This window comes from Pempheris klunzingeri, chromosome 7, assembly GCF_042242105.1.
Source record: "Pempheris klunzingeri isolate RE-2024b chromosome 7, fPemKlu1.hap1, whole genome shotgun sequence".
NCBI classification, from domain to species: domain Eukaryota; kingdom Metazoa; phylum Chordata; class Actinopteri; order Acropomatiformes; family Pempheridae; genus Pempheris; species Pempheris klunzingeri.
The window spans coordinates 28,206,824-28,227,934 of NC_092018.1; the positions used below are offsets into that span (position 1 = coordinate 28,206,824).

Below are 21,111 nucleotides of genomic sequence, written 5' to 3' on the forward strand. Positions count from 1 at the left end.
CTTCCCTCACCATAATACAATCACCAGGTCAGATTTATGTTTTTATCCATGATAAGATTAGAGAGGATTAAGGAGGATCCAGCTGATCTCAGTTCCGTGGGAGGTCTGCTGCGTCTCCGCCGCGACCGCCCTCCCCTGCTCACCCCAGTTATCTGTTTTCTCGCGAGAAGCCACGAAGTTTCCGGTGTTGTGTATGTTCCTGGAAACATGGCGGCCAGCTTCCGCGGCCGTCCTATCCGGAGTCTTCGGATGCGAGGTAAGCGTGGAAAACTCGGTTCAGCGATGTGTGTGCTGGAAGGATATTGTAAAACTAGATGTTCTCAGGCATGTGTTGACCCCGGCGTGACCCCTCACCGTGTCCGCGCTGTGTGTTTTTGACAGGTCGGAATGACAGCGGGGAAGAAAACGTACCGCTGGATCTGACCAGAGGTAAGCAGCGGCTTCATCACAGCACCCTGAAAGCGATTATTGTTCAAAATGGATGAGCAGCTGTTCTGCAAACACTAGCCCAGTGGAGTGGAAGTCCCGTCAGTCAGTGCACTTGTCCCGGCATTGCTGTTGTCATTCCGTCCGTTTTCCCTGCCTGTGTCGTCTAATAACACCGCTAGAGATCTCATAATAACAGGCGGCAGCGAGCTAACTAACTAGCTGAGTTAGCGTTAGCTAGCTGCCACGGCTAACCAGCCATGACGACGCTCTGTTGTTGTGATTGGTGTGAGTGGGCAACATAGCCTGTTATTTAGCCAACCAGCCATAAGGGCTGCAGTCGTGCATCGGTCATCGCTGGCTGGACGAGAAAGTGAGTTTCAAGGATTGTTGAATTTAGGCACAACAGGGTGCGCAGGGTGGGTTTTTCCAGTGGTGCACTGAGCCTGGTCTGATGTTCTCCTCCAGCTGCACCTCCACAACATGCCAGTGTGTTTAAATGGAGCAGCACCTCTCCGTCCCAGTCTCTGGGAACCAGGCACCAGCTGGTTCTATTCCAGCCCTGTGGACGTATTTTTACGCCTGAAATGGCAGATGAATGCCGCCTAAAAGACCAACACTATTTAAGTCCCTTTGACATGTTCTGAGCCCCCTTTAACGGATCAGATACACTTAATCTTAATCTGTGAGCTCTTCCATCACGGATTTGCAAAATAGTAATGGGTGGGACATTTTGTCAACCGCACTGCTTCATTTGGGGTCAGGGTTTGTGCCTCACAGCATAATGTTGGTGTGTTTGTACAGTCCTCAAACTGAAGACTAGACCATGTCTGTACGCGAGCGTCAAAGATCACAAAGTCCAAAATTCCCATGCAAAGTTCATGCAGACCGTCTTTTCTTGCATACATAATCTTATATGGGACACCTGCTCAAACTAGCCCACAGCCATTTGCATGCACAGGACGAGATGCTTTGCTTTGTTATTTATCTCTCATGAGATCATTTGTACATTCTGTACTAATGTGGGTTAATTCAGTTCAGTGCATGCAAAGCAGTTTGTAGTTGCCCACTATTTTGACACTCTCAATAATCTTTTCCTGTGTTTTGTCATGTGTGGTCATGTTTATTGCTTTGGCTTGATGACTAATGCAGATAGCCATTACTATTTGACAGATTCAAACTAAATCTGGCACATCCTCTGGTAATATATTGTATGCCATCCATTAAGCTGGTCTATTCATTGTTTCTGTAGCATTTTGTTGAAATACTGTGTTTGCAACTCTTTTCAGCACAAACTAAACTGCTGTGAAATAATACTGATTCTTGCCAAGAGAATACCATCTGTCTTTTCCGAACGAGCTTTTAGCATCACAGTAAGCGCATGACAGCTGAAAGGAACTGAAAACAAGAAACTCGTCCCCACTCAAGTCTTGCTTTTGCTGTTTGGACCTTGTTTTGACTTTACACACTAACATTAGTTTGACCAGACAAACCAACTTCCTTCCTGCAACATGTCAACGATGGTTCATCAACTTATATTATGGCAATATGGCTTAATGCTTGTCTTAGTTACATTGTATTTCCATTTCTTTCTCCTGCAGAACCGTCAGAAAACTTCCGTGAAATCCTTCAAAATGTGGCCAAACCACACGGAGTCAGTAACATGCGAAAACTGGGCCACCTGAACAACTTCATAAAGGTAAGGCTTTCAAGTGTTATTTGTTATTTTAGGCAGTGCTGACAACACTGAGTTGTGATCTCCCAAATCCAGTTGAAGCTGTGGACACAAATATAAAGCTTTTCAAGAAGGCTGACTCACTGTTCAGATGCAAAGATTGACTAGCTGTGCCCCCCCCCTCCCTCCTCTGTGTCACCACTAACCTCTCCTTGATCCTCTCCTCTTGGGTGTTGCTGCCAGCAGGCCTAGCTGTGCCTGTCATTGTGATGCTGACAGTGGAGCTCCAGGGATGCAAAAGCATTCTGACCTAATGTAAATCAAGAGCAGCGCTCTGACTTTGAAACCTGAGATTTCAAATGCCCAGTTATTGTTGGCATGAACCTCAGACACTCTCATTCATAAGATCTCTATTTCTCCCAATTTTAGTCAGTATGTTGAAATGGTTTCCGTGTGCCGACGATAAATGATCAGTCTTCTGTCAGTTTTCTGCTATACTGCTGGTGATTGATGCACACACCAATTTCTTAAAATTGTGTGTTCAGGTAAACTGAAACATAAACCAAGTGATCACGGAGAGCAGGAGGCATCACAACAGAGCGTTAATATGCTAAGACCAACCTGAATAACTGGGCTGTGTCTGCCTGAATTATCAGCAGATGACTGCAGTTATGCAAAGATTTATTGTTTGCAAATGAAAAAAGGACAATTATAGATTTGGTTTTGTTCTCATTGTTTTGGGGTTTCATAGCAGATAGAGAGGTTCTTTAAATGCCTCTTTTTTTTTTATTTTGACATGTAAACACAGGTTTTAGAGCTTAGTGTTCTCCTTTGTGCAAACATGGCCAGTCTGTCAGCCTTGTGATGAAATAATGACCTTTTCTGCCTTCCACCCAACACAAGCTTGCACAGTCTCCAGCCTTCCTGTTATTTTGAACAGGAATTGGGGCACACTTTTTTTTTTCTCATTTACTCATTAAGAAATGAGAACATTATTTTTACAACTGTCCGATTCAGCATCCCATCCCTGGCCGCTGGTTCCTGCTTAGACGTCTGCTGATTTCAGCTGAGCGACATGCTGCCTAAAACCAGGTCTGTCTGTCTGTCTTGGACACATTTTGACCAGTCGGTGTTGCCGCTGCAGACAATGAGAGTCGGCCCTCAGAAAACTGTGCAGCTGGCATTGTAGCAGGCTGAAGGCTGAGCGTGGGCCTGCCATACACTTAACTCTCATGCTTACAACTGACAGGAGGGTAATAGCAATGACGTGTGTGTGTGTGTGTGTGTGTTAGAGCACCCTGCCTCTGATTCCTTATATGGGTTCCAGGACAGTAAGGGTGACCTAATCCCCCCGGAGAGTGTCACATGCCCGTCTCCTCTCCCCTCCTCCTGCCTGCTTGGGGTCTGACATCACAGCTGCTTTAAAACACAGGGTGTCTATTAGAAAGGTGGCAGCTACGAAATGGCAGCATCCTTTGCCCAAGGAGCTCATTGCTTTGTGGAGATGATGAGTTTCAGACTGTTCTGTTGTTCGTTTTGGCCTGTTAGTTGTCTCTGACTGTCAACGACAGCCTCTGACTGTTTATATGACGACCTGCTTTTGTGCACATACAATTTGAATCACACCAGCTGTGTGTGGGCCCCTGCTGATGATGGAGGACCTGTGGTGAGCGACTGCTAAAAGTGGCATTTCATGTCAAAAAACGGGCTCCATTGCCAGGCCTGGCCACATACATACAGAACAGGGTACAGAATTGGACAACCCTATTGTTTACTCTCTGTTATCACCCTCTATTTTCACATATCCAACAACCCATATGTTCACACAAGCAGATGCACTCATAAACATCTAATGGTGGAAGGTGACACAAACCAACACCCACCACTGGACTTGTGAATGTGGTGCCCCAGTGCTTTGGAATTATAACCTCCATCTACCACCAGTGAAAGCATAACATTATCCAGTCGCGACTCACCTACTCCAAACAAGTCAGCATGTAACAGACAAGTGAAAAAATACAACAAACAGACCTGCATGGCTCCTGCGACACCCTGCAGGAAAGTGTTTGTTAGTTTGGATTGTCACTTAGTTTGATGCTTTTTTAAATTTTTTGTTCCAACACTGTTAAACAGTGACATTCTCAGGAGGCGATGGTGCCATTTTGTAGTTGCTGAACTTCCAGTTCTGCCTTAATGCCTGAGCAAGGCTGACTTCTATCCTTGACCAAAGCCATGTGAATGCTTTCCTTGTATGAATCAATGCATTTCTTTTTTGTCTCTGTGTTATAGCTGCTATGCAGCATTAGCCACCGTGAGGAAAACTTTGGGTTTACATATGAAGAAATCATCATTTGGTGAGTGTTTTCAGCAACCAGTAGTCACTGATTGTGCACCATGTGCTTTTTCTCAACATGTGCTCTATTTCTATTGGCTTGTTATTTATGCAGCCAAGACCACAGTCAGGCCCTGTGGCTAATCAGTTGGAATGTTTTGCATGTGGAACATTATTCTGAGATTTTAATTGAAAAGCAACAGGAATCAGAAATCATCATGGTAATTAAATAATTCAGGAAATAACAATAATTTGCAGAGTCCTGGTAAATCTTATTTCATGTCTGTTTTGCAGTTGTGGACTAATTAAAGTCTTTTTTTAATCTCCTAGTCTGCGACTAGCTCTTCTGAATGAAGCTAAGGAAGTGCGTGCTGCAGGGTTGCGGTCGCTCCGCTACCTCATCAAAGACACCACGGTGCTGCAGAAGGTCCTCAGACTCCAGGTGGACTATTTGATAGCCAGGTGAGACCCTGCTCTGGCCACACCAGTCAGGTGGAAAAGTGCTGCCTGGCTGACTTTTTATTTTGTGGCTCAAAGAACATTCCTTTTTACAGGATGTCACTTAATTTGTACAAAGGATCCTTTGAAATGTTATGCTGCAGTCACACTTTTTTTCCCTCTGCTGACATATTTATTTTTCTCTGACTGCCTGGCTGTGGTAAAAAGAAAAAGACACAACTAATTATGCTTGTGTGCTTGTTTAGATGCATAGACATCCAGCAGAGCAATGAGGGGGAGAGGACTCAGGCTCTTAGACTTGTCCGAAAGGTAAGATAATATGTCTCTTTTTAATTTTCCTACTTTAACAGCCCTTCCTTCTGTAATTGACAGCAAAACGACAGTGACTTGCACTGTCGTTTTGCTGGAGAAATCTGCCCTCTGCCCTCACTAATCAGCCTTAGTGCCACCAGAGAGATCGGTGGGTTTGCAGCAGTGTCAGCGTGTGGATGGTTTGCACAGGTCTGCAGGCAAGGTTATTTATAGCTCTTTCTGTAGTTTACTGTAAACTCTCTTCACACATACACACTCACACTCACGCACACAGACACATGCACACATAGAGTCAGGGTCTGGTTTCAGGAAAGGACTAATGGCCGTCCAGGCAGTAATACAACCCCTGTGTTCACTCCATGATATAGCCTGGTCCCTTATCATAACACACATCTCTGTTGTCACCTCTTGGATTATAACTTCTGAGGTATGTGATCCTCAGAGTGCATCCAGGTCCCGTTTTTTGCATTTCAAAAAGTGATCTCCTTTCTCCAGAGTTCTATAAAAAGTGGCCATAAAAAACGTTTCACTGTAGTTATTTTTTCTATCTGTTTTTTTTGAGTTTGAGTTGTTTGATGACGATGATGTTTTCATCCTCTCCCTCCCTCTGTAGATTATCACTGTCAATGCGATGCTGTTCCCCACCTCTGTTGCAAACTCTCTAATTGCTGTGGGCACGGACGGACTACAGGAGAGAGATCGCATGGTGCGCGCAGCCATCGCCATCGTCTGTGAGCTAGGCGAGTAGCTGGCCTTTTGAGATGGAGATACACAACGCAGAGAACCATTAATTCCACACACACAGTGGCGTTGTGGGGAGCCCATGGGCCATTAATGCCCTGTAAAAAACACATACTTAATATTTCTTTGTTGCTGTCTGCTCTGTAGCCCTGAAAAACCCAGAGGTGGTGGCCAAACGGGGAGGCCTCAGCACCATCCTGAAGAGTGTGATTGACTGTCAGCTGAGTCGCATCAATGAAGCTCTGATCACCACCGTCCTTCATCTACTCAACCACCCACGTACCCGACAGTACGTGCGTGTCGATGTCGAACTGGAGGTACACACACCTACACACACACACACACACATATGAATTGAGGGGAAGCTGCTGTTTATAAATGAGCCAGTGTGCTGGGAGTCATTCCAGTCAGGATTAGCAGCCGTGGGGTGGCCATCTCTTTCCCATGGAGCTTACAGTAATCAGTTACCGCATTTCTCTAAAACCTCATTGTCAGTAAACAGACGCCTGGGACAAAAGCATTTCATCACCGCAGTCATGATCTCCTCACTGATGTCATGTGAGATCTAAAGCAGGTTAATTAGTACTTCGGGAAGGTTTCATGGGAATATTTAAGAACGCCTCCACTTCATTTCCGAGAACTAATTTAGAGCTCTAAATTCTGTACTCATCCATGTTTCGTGTGTGTTCGGTCCTCCAGCAAATCCTCGCGCCTTTCACGGATTTTCACTACCGTCACAACGCAGACACGGCTGAAGGGCAACTCAAGTGAGTGTGTGTGTGTGTGTGTGTGTGTGTGTGTGTGTGTGTGTGTAGGGGGGGGGGGGGGGGGGGCATGAAGAGTGTCACTGTTGCAGCGGAAACAAAAAGATATTGTTCTGACATTTCCCTCTGTTTACCGTTGTCTGTGATCCTATATTGGTGACACCATGCGTTGAGAGAGCCAAGGGTTTGTATAGTGTTTTTGTGATATGACCCTTGTTATCAGGGCTGCTTGACTCCAGCATGACTTGCCTGAGGATGTGAAGCAGGCTAAGTCACGTTAATCCTTTAAGTCACCCTGAAAGGTTTGCTTTTATATAAAAAAGATCTTTCATTGAGTCTCCTTGACTCCCTTTTGATGCTTTGCTTTTAGTTTTGCTTTTGTGGTGCAGTTTAATTCTTTGGGAAATGCTTTTTAATGCTCTGTGAGAAATGCGACACAGAGATCATAATGATGTTGTGTGTATGGAACACGGTGTCCTGTTTTTAATGGGTGTGTGTTTGCATGATCACAGGGAGGACAGAGAGTCCCGTTTCTTGTCGAGTAGAATGGCTATAGTGGCAGCCTTTCGCTCCTGGTCTGGTAAGATGTAGTAATAAATGTAGTCATAAAGACTAATTAGTGTTATATTACTTGTGCTATACTGTTGAACGTAACTTAATTGTTGTCTGCTTCTTTACTCAGGGATTATCAACCTATGCAAGGCTGGAAACTCTGGAATCCAATCTTTAATTGGCTTACTTTGCATACCAAATATGGAAGTTAGGGTGAGTACGTGTGTGTGTGCTCCCCTGAGAGTTGGCAAATGTATCTTGTATATCAAATGCGTATGCATCTGATTGCTGTAATGTAATTTGCCCTGCAGAAAGGCTTGTTGGAGGTGTTATATGAGATATTCAGGCTCCCCGTGCCCATCGCAACTCAAGACTTCACTGAAGCTCTTCTAAGTGTTGGTGAGTAAAACATCTTTTATATCCTCACAGTTTATTTTTATACGTCCTCCCAGAATCTTGGTACCCACAAGGTTGCACTATAAAATGTTTTGGTGCTCTGAGAACCCAAACAAGTCCACATTTTACACACACAGTTGAAGCTTATCTTTGCTCTGGTCGTCCTCAGACCCCGCCAGGTTCCAGGACACCTGGAGACTGTCTGATGGGTTTGTTGCTGCTGAAGCCAAAGTCATCCTGCCCCATCGGGCCCGCTCTAGGTGGGAGACCACATGAGGGAACAGAAATGGAATGAGATGGAACAAAATGGTCATTTCAGTGTTGACATGAGCCACAAAATTCTTTTTTTTCTGTTTGCTTCATTAGGCCTGATCTAATGGACAACTACCTGGCATTTGTTCTTTCTGCCTTCATCACCAGTGGGCTGTTAGAGGTGAGCTCATGCAGTGTTTTTTCCTTTTAGACCTTTCCACCCCGAGGCTGCTTTAGAAAAAATAATTTGATTCAGCATCTTTAGGAGTAGCACACATCATGCTTTCTCTGATTTTTATTGTGTCACTATTTTACACCCCCACCTTTGTCGCTACAGGGCCTTGTTGAAGTTGTGACCAGTAGCGACGATCAGCTTGCCATCAGAGCCACAATCCTCTTGGGAGAACTTCTACACATGGTAATATTAAAATGCTGAAAACATCTGTGACAAGTTTATTTATTTATAGTATTGGTCATTAAGATTCTAACACTAGATGTGTCTTTTTTTCTTCCACCCGTCCCCATCTCGTTCAGGCGAACACCATCCTTCCTCATTCCCACAGCCACCACCTGCACTGCCTTCCCACCCTCATCAACATGGCAGCCTCCTTTGACATCGCACAGCAGAAACGACTGTGAGTGCACTCTGACATGAATTTTCAGTTTTAGCACGTTAATTTACCGGTAATATAACCAGCGCGTGTATGTTAAAACCTTGCAAATCAAATTTCTGGAAAATCCAAACATCCCCCTCATTTGTTGTTGTTCCAGTCGTGCAAGTGCAGCAGTCAACAATCTGAAGCGTTTCCATGAGAAGAAGAAGAAAGGTCTGAAACCACACAGTCTTTACCTGGACCACATCATCCGCAAGTCTGTGTCTTCACATAACCGCAGAGAGTCGCACCCGCGCGCCCACAGGGACATCTATGTTATTAAGGTAAACATGAACATGCTTCTCAGACTCTAGATTTTAGGTTTAGCCTCATGGCCGCAACATGTTAAGGTAGTTTAAAGGGATACGTTTAGGGAAATATGCCTTTTTGCCATCTGACACACAGCTGAGCGTTCAGGACAGAGGTGCAGAGCGTGTTTAGCTTAGCACAAACGGTGAAAATGGAGGGAAAGCGAAACAGCTTGCCGTGTTTCACCTCCAGAACAGTCTTATTTACATGATATTTTGATAGGAAGTAAACTAGCCGCCAATTCATCCAAGAGTGACCTGGATGTTATAATCTGGCGAGTTAGCAGGACCTGCACAGCCAGCTGTTGTTGGTCAGAACATGGCTTCAATGTGTACGCTAACATCTCCTGAGACTGCATTGTGTCATTACCTATTTCTGCATGTTTTAAATACACAAGATACAATGTCAGAACGATGCGGCTTTGAGTTATTAGAAGGTTCCCTAGATGAAGTTAGGCTAGCAGTTTCCCCTTGCTTTTAGTGTTTGTGCTAAGCTAAACTAAATAGACATAAGAGGTTGTAGGAAAATTGTTGAAAACCTGCTTTCATTCTTTGGACAGTAAAAAAAAATACATCTTTGTATTTTTTACATTGTCAAAGCATGTTTTTCTGTGTTTGTGTTCAGGACACAGAAGAAGCACTGATGATGAACCTGAGAGATAGTCAAATTCTCAACCACAAGCAGAACCTGGAGTGGAACTGGTTGCTTATCGCCACCATCCTTAAGGTCTGGTTGTTCTCATGTTGCACCACAGACTCGGTTGTCATTTCTTTTCCTGTCTAATGGTAAAAAATGTTTTTTTTCTTCTCCCAGTGGCCAAATGTAAATCTCAGGAACAACAAAGATGAACAGATGCACAGGTGAGACTCTCCAACCCATTCCAAGAGTTTAAATAGTCCGATGTGGTTGTCTGACTTTCACAATAGTTTTAAATACTACTTTGTTTTTTTTAACTTTATTTTTATTAAACATAGAAAGACACAATACAGAACAGAACACTCCTTGACAACATCACAGACTATATATGACATATAAAACCCTTTTGGGGCCCAGAAAACTTAATATCAACAAGTAAATTAATGGAGAGTTAAGACATTACAGCATAGTGAGGGGTTCCCCTCAGTTATAGAGGGATCTTGCTATAGGTAGCCACCTCCTCACAAAGACATCAACCCTCAATTGTAATTGAGCAGTTAAGGCCTCCATTTCATACACCTCCCTCAGCTTCTGTTTCCACTGGGCCACTGTAGGTGGCTGTGGATTCATCCAATTTATTGTCACCATTTTCCTAGCAGTCATCAAGATCTCTGGTGTACACGTCCTCAGGAGTCAGATCTAAAATAAATTGACTTGGGGTGAATAGTAAATCAGTTCCCATAACTTTATCTATCTCTCTCTTTACCCCCTTCCAAAAAGGAGGCATCATTGGGCAATCCCAAAATATGTGCGAGTGATCGCCAACCATTCCACATTTTCATTCCAACAGTTTATTGCAGCTGGGTGTCTATAAACTTGGAAACCACCGAAGGTGTCTTAAAGAACCTTGTCTTCATCTTCCAATCAAACTCCTTCCACATGTTACTATTAATACCCTTATGACATCCAATGCACATTGTTTCCCATTCTCCATCTCTGATTATAATATTTAACTCCAGCTCCCATTTATTTCTGATATAAAAAGTATTGTCTGGTATATCCAGTAACAGATTTCTATATATATGGGAACCATGTTTTTTGTTGGGAAGCTGATTTTTAATTATATTAATAAAATATGTCTCTACATTTGTTGGAGCATTTTTAATTATATTCCAATCTTTATGGCTTGTGATGTAGTGTCTAATTTGAAAGTACCGGAACATGTCACTTTGGGGTAGAGAGAATTTGTCTTGGAGATATGAGAACGGCTGATAAACATTGTACTACTTTGTTTTTACTGTGTGATGCAGGTTTGTGCGGAGGCTTCTGTACTTTTATAAGCCCAGTAGTAAGTTGTACGCGGGGCTGGCGTTGGATCACCCAAAGGCCAGACAACTCACCGTGGTCGGCTGTCAGTTTGTAGAGTTCCTCATGGACTCTGATGAGGTTAGAAACGTGTGCATGTACACAAAAACACGCACATTCCTTTTTTACTTTGGGTCATTTTCTAACTTGCCTGTCCTGTCGACTCTCTCTTTCTCTCTCTCTTTCCTTCCCACATTCACCAGGATGGCCAGGGTTACCTTGAGGACCTGGTGAGGGACATGGTGTCATGGCTCTCCTCATCCTCGGGACTGAAGCCTGAGCGCTGTCTGCAGAGTAACGGCCTGCTCACCACACTTAGCCAACACTACTTCCTCTTCCTGGGGACGCTCTCTGCACACCCACAGGGAGTCAAACTGCTGGAGAAATGTGGCCTGTTTCAGTGGTGAGTGTAAATTAAAAAAAGTCTTTCATAAATGCTAGTTTGATGCACTGACATATTTTTATGAAGGTTCTGCCAACAACTCTTTTTCTCCTGCTTTTTGCAGCCTGCTGAATCTGTGCTCTGTGAAGAACCAGGATGCTGTGCTGAAACTCGCTGTATCCACACTGGACTACAGCAGGGACGGTCTGGCCAGAGTGATCCTCTCCAAGATCCTCACTGCTGCTACTGATGTAAGACAAGTGCAACAACAAGAGCAATCACACTGCAGAGCCATTAAATACAGAAGCTCATTACCAGAAAAAATATGTTCCAATGTGTCTTCTTTCTCCCACAATGCCTCTTATCTCACTGAGCAGACGTGCAGGTTGTATGCCACCAAACACCTCCGTGTGCTGCTGCGTGCGAGCGTGGAGTTCTTCAGTAGCTGGGGCATGGAGCTGCTGGTCACGCAGCTCCACGACCACAGCAAGGCTGTGTCCATGGAGGCCCTGGACATACTGGACGAGGCCTGTGAGGACAAGGTGGGTTTGTCAGATAAGAATGAATCCTTCCTTCCCCTTACCGAAAAAGTGTGAATGGACATCGAATGAGATAGTGCTGAAATATGAATGTGTTTTTGTTGGGCCAGTCTGGTGTACAAGCTTAAACTGGTTTGATTTCATGCAGACCGTCTGAACCGGCATTTGCCATTATGAGAAGTTCTGGCAAATTAAAAAGTATCAGCTACCTGTGCTGATGGTACTAAATCCAACTTGTATTACATTATTAACAAGCAATATGACAAGTGATTAACACTATTATGTTTGTTTAGGCTAGAAATGGAGCCACTAGTGTCTTATCTCATTTACCATATGACACCTGAAAGCTAAATAAGCAGACAAACTGGAGAAATTAAACTCTGTACAAAGTTTCAGCTGGTAAAATCCTTTTAAAATGACCCAACCAGACACTTTAAGCCTCCAAGGCTAAAAACAAAGCGGGCGAACCAGCTGCTAACATTGCTGATGGCCTCCTTTGGGCTACTTCCTAGTTCCTTCCTTAAGTTCAACACCATGTTTACTATGTTAAACTTTAGAAGAAGAAAAGTTAAGTTGGATGGTTGCTCAGTTGTCCTGATTGTGGTGCTGCCACACTCCCTCTTATGGGCTCCATTGTGTTCCACTGTGGAGCAGCTGAGTCATGTTTGACACCTCCTGGTGAAATCCGGTATTACCATTCCGGTCAGGTCTTTGGCTTAATATCAAACCAGTTAGAAAATTTGTCCAGCAGTTGTGTTGTATGTGCACACATAGGCATGTGTTGCCTGACGTGGTATGTTGTTCTGGTTCACAGGCCAACCTCCACGCTCTGATCCAGCTGAAACCAGCTCTGTCCCACCTGGGAGACAAGGGCCTCCTGCTGCTCCTCAGGTGGGTGTTTACCACCACAGCAGTGCCTACTATACATTTTATAAAGCATGTGATATGTTTCAGTGTTTTATGTAGTCCAGCCTCTTGAATAGACTCTTGTTTCTGCTGTTCAGGTTCCTGTCCATTCCTAAAGGTTTCTCCTACCTCAACGAGAGGGGTTATGTCAGCAAACAGCTGGATAAATGGCAGAAGGTATTATCAGGACATCAGCATATGGCAAAACTTCATCTGGCTGCTATATTATAAAAGGACCACACACTGAAAGAGGTTTTTGTTTTACCCTTTGACCTAACTACCTTTTCGCTTGCAGGAATACAACCTTAAGTATGTGGACCTGATAGAGGAGCAGCTCAACGAAGCACTAACAACCTACCGCAAACCTGTTGACGGAGACAACTACGTCAGACGCAGCAACCAAAGGTGAGAAGCTGGAGTTTATCATCACATAGCAAGCCAAAGGATTCACCGCAGACTACATATCTCATTTCTCTGGTCTTGTCTCTAGGTTACAAAGACCAAATGTCTATCTCCCTGTGCACTTGTATGGTCAGCTGGTCCACGATAAGACGGGCTGTCATCTACTGGAGGCTCAGGTACCTACTCCAGCTTCTTTCTCGGCCGTTCCGCAGCACACTCTGCTCCCTCTTTAATTCCCGACATTAATTGCTCTGGGGAGCTCGGGCTTGTGCAGATTTAGCAGCCTGTCTTTCTAATGTCTTTCTTTTTCTGTTTGTCTCCAGAGTGTGGTTCCTGACCTCAGCTACACGGTTCGCTCCCCGATGCTGGACACCTGGGAGGGCATTAAACAGCTGAAGGCTGCTCTCTGGGCCCTGGTCAGCAACACTATCTATCAATTTATGTCACCTCAGTTACTCCATTGCCAAAACATTAGAAGTTACCCAGAGATGGCTCTGATGGTGTCTGTTGTTCTCCTTGCAGGGCAACATTGGCTCTTCAAACTGGGGTCTGAATCTCCTCCAGGAGGAGAATGTCATTCCTGACATCCTCGCACTGGCTCAGCACTGTGAGGTGCTGTCAGTACGAGGGTAAGCTCATCACTCTCACTCACTCTTCACCTAGTCTTGATGTCCCCATGCATAGTTTTGCAGAAGTTTTGCTCTCTCCTGCAAAAGCACACTGTTCCCAGTAAACATGGTTTTCAAACTATAAAACATCATGAGACATTTTTTTTTTAATTTCCCCTTGATATCTACATGATATCATTTTGAAATGACAGTTTGTGTAATCTTTTTTACAGTTAAACAGAACACAATAAATAATGAAAGTATTTTCAGTATTCTTTACTATTTTAGCACCAGCCTCAGTGATGTGGCACCTAGACTCTTTTTTAGACTGAGGGAACAAACTATTGTGAAATGAGGATTTTGACTTAAGCTGCTCCTCAAAATTTTACAGAAGCTGAATGTTTTATTGTTTTATCTTTAACTTAGCTACATTCAATTAGAAACAAACATGTCTGGAGCAAAACAAACATGCATGTAGCATGTATTTGTGAAAGTATCTAATTGGTTAGTATTTGTGTGTTTAGTGTGTTTAACCGTCCTCTCCCGTCCACAGGACGTGTGTTTATGTGCTGGGTGTGATCTCCAAGACCCGGCAGGGCTGTGAGGTGCTGAAGCAGTATGGCTGGGATGCCGTCAGACACAGTCGCAGGACGCTGTGGCCTGTCACTCCAGAAGAGGTCGACGCACAGCTGACCTCTGAACTTTCCTCAGTACCGAGCACGCTCAGTCTGAACTCCGAATCCACCAGCTCGCGCCACAACAGCGAGAGCGAGTCTCAGCCGAGTGCGTAGGACTTATGTTGTCTATGCTTCGTTGTCGGTGTTTGTCAGAAAACCTCTAGTCAGTGTATTTATGATGTTTAATGATGTTAATCAGGTGTTTATTTCTCACTTATGGCAGGTAATAGCCCTTTTATGCTTCCGTTGTGTTTTTAATTAATTTCTCGTGCTCGCAGACATGTACATCCTTGATGATGACAAGTGTGACATTCTGGACCAGTCAGACGAGCCGTCTTTCTATCTACACTCCAAACCAACCAAGGACCGCAGCCCCTTCACAATCCTGGCCTCTACACGCTTCGTTCGCACTCGCTTCCTCAACTCCCTGTCCCTCCCCAGCAAGAAGCTGCGCTCCACCAGCGACCCCAAGACCCCATCGGGCTCTCGCACTCCTACTGAACTCAAGACCGGGAGCATGAGGCGGAACCGGACCGTGACAGAGCCCTCTGTCTACAGCCCAAACCAGGGGGATGTTTTCACCTCTGTGTTTAATGGCAGAGGAATGCCGAAGAGTCCCACGGTCAGCCTGGAAACTTCCTTTGTCGGGACCAGGGGGGGTTCTGAGGAGCAGCTTGTGGATGGCAGGCTGGCCAGGGGAGGAGGCTCGGGCCTGGGACTCAGTGGCCTGGGGGGACACGGGGCGGTGGAGCACCCCAGCCGGGAGAGGGAGCAGAGCAGCCGAGAGCGTCTAGCAGGAGACGGTGGCTCCTCATCTGGTGGAGGCAATGTGGGAGGGGGCGGAGGAGGCGGTGGAGGTACTCAGTTTAAAAGCCGCAGTCAGAGCTTTAACACGGACACCACAACCAGCGGCATCAGCTCCATGAGCTCCAGCCCCTCCAGGGAGACCGTTGGAAACCCCGAGCATCCCGAACCTGAACCAGACTCCTCTGACTGTGTGAGCCTCAACACAGTGGTGTCAGCCAAGACTGTCAAAACGCTCTCTTCCCTCACCCCCCAGGCTCAGACCAACCACTTGTCTACATCCAAGTCCTCCACTGTCTCTCTGGTACCTCCCGGCTCCTCGCACACTCTCCCCCGCCGAGCTCAGTCTCTCAAGTCTCCTTCAGTAACCACCATCAAGAGTCTGGCTGACTGTAGCTTCATGTACACCAGCCCACGGGACGCGCTGGGCTACGCTACCCTCAAGAGGCTGCAGCAGCAGAGGATACACCCGTCTTTGTCTCACAGTGAAGCGCTGGCTTCACCAGCCAAAGACGTGCTGTTCACCGACACCATCACTATGAAGACCGGCAGCCTGGACTCCAGGTTAACACCGCGCAGGTATGTCAGCGGCTGTGACAGAAACAATACGACAGACGCTGTTGCAACCGAATGCATCTTTTTTTTTTTTGTATACATGAATCAGTTTAGTACTGTCTTCAAACAATATTGCATGAATAGAAAGATACTACAGATATTACTGGGGAGGGTTTTGGTTTCTGTCTACCTTGGTGATGACAGGTGTGGGTGTGTTTTCCTGCACCCTCTGCTATGTCTGTCAGGTTATCAGACAGGAGACGCACCTGTCCAGAACCCAGCGTCTTAAGTCCGTACCGCAGGCTGTCCAGAACACTTGTACCGCGGTGGGTGGACCTACCCAGTGTCCTCCTTAGTAGAGATGTAGCTTCTAGCGCCGGCGCAGACACATTTATCCCTGCTGCTTGTACTTTAGTAGCAACGACCGCTTTATGCCAACAGTTGCTTTGCCATTGCTTTGACTCCTGTAGCCCCGTAGTGTGAGCACGTCCCATGTAGATTGGTCAGTTGCTGGTTGTTCCCTCCTCTTGGAGCTATAACCCAGGCAGACATGTGGCAATGCTGTTTATTCTGGTATAGATAGATCTATAGATAGATTTAAGAGTTTTAGATGATAAAGATGCACACAAGCTCTTAACCTCTTATTAAACTCGCTCATTCACATTCACGGTGAAATATTTTACTCTTAATAGTTAATTGATAACAACTTCAACTTCCGTGTGATGGGATAACCGTCTAGGGGCTGCGTTTATTTAAATTAGAATTTACCTGTGAATTAATTTCTCATCTATTGACGGCTTGGCCAGAAATAGTGAAAAATCATCACAGAGTCCAAGGTGACACACTGAAATAGTTTGTTTGGATTAATTAATTATTTAGTCTTCAAAATCATATTTAAAAAAATGCCCATCACAAGTTTGTAGAGGCCAAGCTGAAGTTTTAAATTGTTTGTCAAAAGCCCAAAGCTATTTGATTTATAGAAGACGGAGAACATTTTTTTTTCCAATTTTCTGATGATTTACTTGAAATAATACAAATTTGTTAGTGTGCAATATTGAAAATATATCAAATTTTAGATCGTACTAAGCAGCTCCGATCCTTTTTTTTCTCCGTCATGAATTATTGTTGACCTTTCTAATGAAATTCTACCTACATTTAAACTCTTAAATTGTTTTATTCTGCGCGAAGCCTCAGATTACTGAATCTTGGGTGCTAAAGTGCAGTTTAAAGCTCGTCCCGTAGGTGCGTGAGACATTCCTTTAAGACGGTGATATCATACTTAGGATCGACAACGTGCCCTCTGCTGTGAGTTTACCTGTAGCTGCTGCCCTGATAGCTCGCTGCAGTGTGTCGGGCGTTAGAGCCCACTGTGACCCCATCCTTCTTCTCGCTCTCTGTTCACTAAGTCTGTGTCTCTGTGCTTTTATCCAATATGTTTTTCACTTGCTCCTTGCGTTCCTTTTCTGTCCCAGTCTCTCCCCCCGGATCCTCTCACGCACCTCTCCTCTTGCCCTCCCTAGGTTCCTAAAGGCACTGAGCTTCGCCTCTCTGGATAAAGAGGAACTACTAAGTCCTATCAACCAAAGCACCCTGCAACGCTGCTCTTCAGTGCGCTCAATGGTCTCTAGCGCCACCTACGGGTGTAATGACGACTACATCGGCCTGGCACTGCCCATGGACATCAACGACATGTTCCACATCAGAGACTCGGCCTACTTTCAGCAGAGGATCAGCCCGCCGTCCGAAGAGCGGAAACGCTTCCTCTTCGGCGACGGAGATGGTAAATGCAGCTTTTTTTTTTTTTTTTTGTCTGATAAAATGATGAAGGGCCGAGGTGTTTGTGCTTAACACGTTTTTTCCCCTGTAGGTGATCGCCCTGCCATCCCAGTACTGAAGCAACAGTTCAGTATCTCTGAGCTGATCGTGTGTCGAGGTGACAGCCAGAACCACACGGTGGGCTCAGACGAGACGGGACTGCAGGATCACGCTGACGAAAACTGTTTGTACTGCGTAGGAGCCATCGTCCTGGGATACCCCACGCAGCCTCAGATCAACAGCACACACCCTCGGACAGGTGAGCCGACACACATTCAGACGCTCACACTCATACGCCGTGCAGAATTTAACAAAGGATCTTCTCTCTGCCAGACTACGTGGACTTCCCGTCTTGGGGAGGGCAAAGCGGCCATCGTCTGGAGGTGATGCCTCAGTCCAAGTTCTCCGGGGTGTCGGGGTGCAGCGACGCCGCTGTGTCACAAGGCTCAATCTGTAGCACGCCCACACCTGGTGACGTCGTCATAGGTAAGACCACGGATAACCACAACCTGCTGCGACGTTTCAAGACTTTCTCAGGAGTTCATGTTTTACACACACAAAAACATGAAAAGGTGAACGCATTAAGGAGCCCGTGACTCTCCTCGGCCACATAAAGTGCTTGACAAAATGTATTTTGTTTTCAAAATGTGTTGACACCCATCTGACAAGAATAAACCGCTGTGATGGGAAAGAACATGGAGATGAAATAAGGAAACAAGCGTGTATGTTTGGTGGTGCAGCTTTATGTTTACTGTAACTGTTATTGAATATTCGTGTGTCACTTAGGTGGCAAGCAGATATCAGAAGACGGCCCCGCCTCCCGAGTCTTGCTGAGGAAGGAGGTGCTCCGCCTCATCATCAACCTCAGCTCCTCCGTAGGAACCAAAGGCCACGAAACAGGACTACTGACGTAACGCTCTTCTTTTTTCTACTCATATTTTTCATGAGCTGCACGTTCAGTCGTAGAACAATAGAATTTCTTTTATTAAATCTCACCTTTCCCTGCAGGATAAAGGAGAAGTTTCCCTACGCGTTTGACGACATCTGCCTGTACTCTGAGGTTTCTCACCTCTTAGCCCACTGTATGTTCCGCCTGACCTCAAGACGTTTCATACAGGAACTCTTCCAGGACGTGCAATTCATGCCAGTAAGACATCACACCACCTGCTCTGCCACTGTTTCTGAAACACTACATCTTTGAGCTTAATACCCCATTGCTCTTTCCTCTTTTTCAGATGTATGAAGAAGCAGAGGCAATCCTGACGAAGCCACCAATACCTGTCGAAGAGGATGTTGACCCTCCTGCAGAATCCTGATCACCCACCCCACCCCCCCGTGTTCCCTGCACAGCCCCGGGCCTGCCACCCTACAAACATGAAAAAAAAAAAACGACTGAGAGAATATAAAATATGGCTAAAAGGATGGGGAGGTGTCTGGCATGTTTCTGTTGCTAAAAACAGATCAGGATAGCCAAGGAAGAGGAGGGAGGTGGTCATCGCTCACCTTACTGCTAGCAAATACAAGCTGGAAAGGACATCGGTATCTGTAAACAAAATTTAACCCGACACGCCTAATGCTGTTTCAGACTCTTTTTTTTTTTTTTAACAGGAAAAAGGGGGAGCAGTTTAACCAAATACTGTTTTCAGATGGTTTGGCAATCTTAAGCAACACTCAATAATACATCAACATAATGCTTAAGGCTTACGGACAAGCTGGATCATAAAGACAAAGACTCACAATGTGTTTAAAAAGAAAAAAAAAATGGAAAAAAAAAATTCTCTCAACATTTTATCTCTTTCCAGAGGTGGTGTTTTTCTGTAATGAAATGAATAAGGCATGTTGTTGTGTCTACCCAGTGATTCCTGGGACCCCGCGTTCTTTTATCCTTACGAAACTAAAACACTACACAAAAGGGTCCTGCTGTTTTTAAAACGTATCTGGAGCCTTCCTGGTTCATATCCCACCCCGACCTGCATTCTGTTCTAGCCAGATGCGCGCTTTTGCTTCTCTCGCCTCACCACTCCCTACAACCTGTAGCCTCTCATCAGCACAGACAGCCAATCCCTTTTCTATTTCTTGTATCTCAGACAATCAAAAACATCACTAGTATTGTATTTTCTAACACACTATATATGCCACCCTTACACAGTACATGAAGAGAATAGCATGTGATTTAATGCTAGTTTATGCCATTCTTTACTTGCTTAGGACCTTTTAATGTTTTTCTTCAGCCATCGCATTATTAGCAAGCTTCCCAGGGAGGCTGGGGTGATCTGTGGAAAGATGCTCGGTTGTACAAGTTATCTGAGGAATGATTCTTCTCAGATTTAGTACCAAACTCTGCTCATAGACGTTTCGGAGAACCTGCACCAGCCCCAGCAGCTACCCAGCCCTATGCCTTCTTACCTCTGTGCTTCACTCCCTCTGCATGTGCAACAAGCATGGCAAAGTTGTAACGTCACCTTAACGTGTTTCTTGCTTGTAAAACTTTTTGACAAAAAAGGAAAAAAAAGAATAGGTTGCCATTACATGCTGCCATTACATTGTAGGACTATAATTCCCTGTTTCCACAATGCAATATCACTGTCTGTCATTGGCTGAAATGGAGGAGGGGAGGGTGCGATGACTAAAGGATTTGTAAAAGGTTTCCAGGGAAACGGGGGATCTCTGTTTCCATTGGCTTGTTTTTGCTATAATGCTGCTACACAAATGGACTCATAGAGAGATGATTCATAGATCAGCTGAGTGATGTCAGATCCGATCTATTTATTATATGTCTGTACCATAGAGTGAGCTCAACCAGAGAAGAAAAAAGTTATTTATATTTTTTCCTCAAGACTGTATTATAATTTAAAAAGATTTTTTTTTCTTTTTTTTTTTTTTTTTCTTTTTTTGCCTGAATCGTGGTTTCCCTTGTATAATGTGTACAGTATGTTTTTGGGGGCATTGATGACCTAAAGAAACATACAATCCTATCAAAGGGATGCATTGTTAATAAAACAAAATTTGAAATACCCAAAATGTTTGCACTCTTTTTATTTCTTTTTTTATTTGTAACTTAAATCTGAGTTCACTCGTACACTTGGCATTGATCTCAATGTCCCGTCTGAAACCATTTAAGACAATTAGGACACTGACATGTTTGTTAGGTCAGGATGTTGAATGGGTATCAGCATTAGATGTAGAAATGATCATTATTGGATATTCCCTCTATATACTATTTCTAAATGTAGATGCATAACCTGTAATTGTTTTCCCATAAGCGCTGCTACCTAACAACAGGAAAACAACTAGTAGCAGCCATGTTTAATGAACCCCTTGACACTATCTTCGACACTAAAGGCTGTGCATGGTGGTGATAATATAGAACAGGATGCTCCCAAACTCAAAACTCCTGCCTGGCTTCATCTGTTCATCTTCTTCGTGAGATGGCCTAAAAATATATTTGATGGCTCTACACAGACCAACCTGCTGCGTCTCAGATGAATAATAATGAATAATTTTTTACAAATAAAAATCGCTGCACTAGAGTGTCCACCGTTCATCTGACG

General features: G+C 44.7%; 1 protein-coding gene across 1 annotated transcript; it reads left to right on the plus strand.

The window, feature by feature from the left end:
- The first annotated feature begins 201 nt into the window (after positions 1-201).
- LOC139203438 (rapamycin-insensitive companion of mTOR-like) lies at positions 202-20,075 on the plus strand. The gene is made up of 37 exons (XM_070833177.1): positions 202-256; positions 382-429; positions 2,028-2,125; positions 4,391-4,455; positions 4,764-4,895; positions 5,138-5,201; positions 5,818-5,944; positions 6,093-6,262; positions 6,645-6,712; positions 7,222-7,289; positions 7,392-7,474; positions 7,573-7,660; positions 7,827-7,917; positions 8,024-8,090; positions 8,247-8,327; positions 8,444-8,544; positions 8,681-8,846; positions 9,496-9,597; positions 9,685-9,731; positions 10,818-10,953; positions 11,076-11,275; positions 11,379-11,505; positions 11,632-11,796; positions 12,608-12,684; positions 12,798-12,876; positions 12,995-13,104; positions 13,190-13,277; positions 13,425-13,517; positions 13,624-13,730; positions 14,263-14,492; positions 14,665-15,769; positions 17,266-17,525; positions 17,613-17,819; positions 17,894-18,046; positions 18,347-18,470; positions 18,569-18,707; positions 18,796-20,075. The coding sequence occupies exons 1-37, from the start codon at positions 208-210 to the stop codon at positions 18,874-18,876; spliced, it is 5,196 nt and encodes a 1,731-aa protein (XP_070689278.1). The 5' UTR covers positions 202-207; the 3' UTR covers positions 18,877-20,075.
- Positions 20,076-21,111: the final 1,036 nt, after the last annotated feature.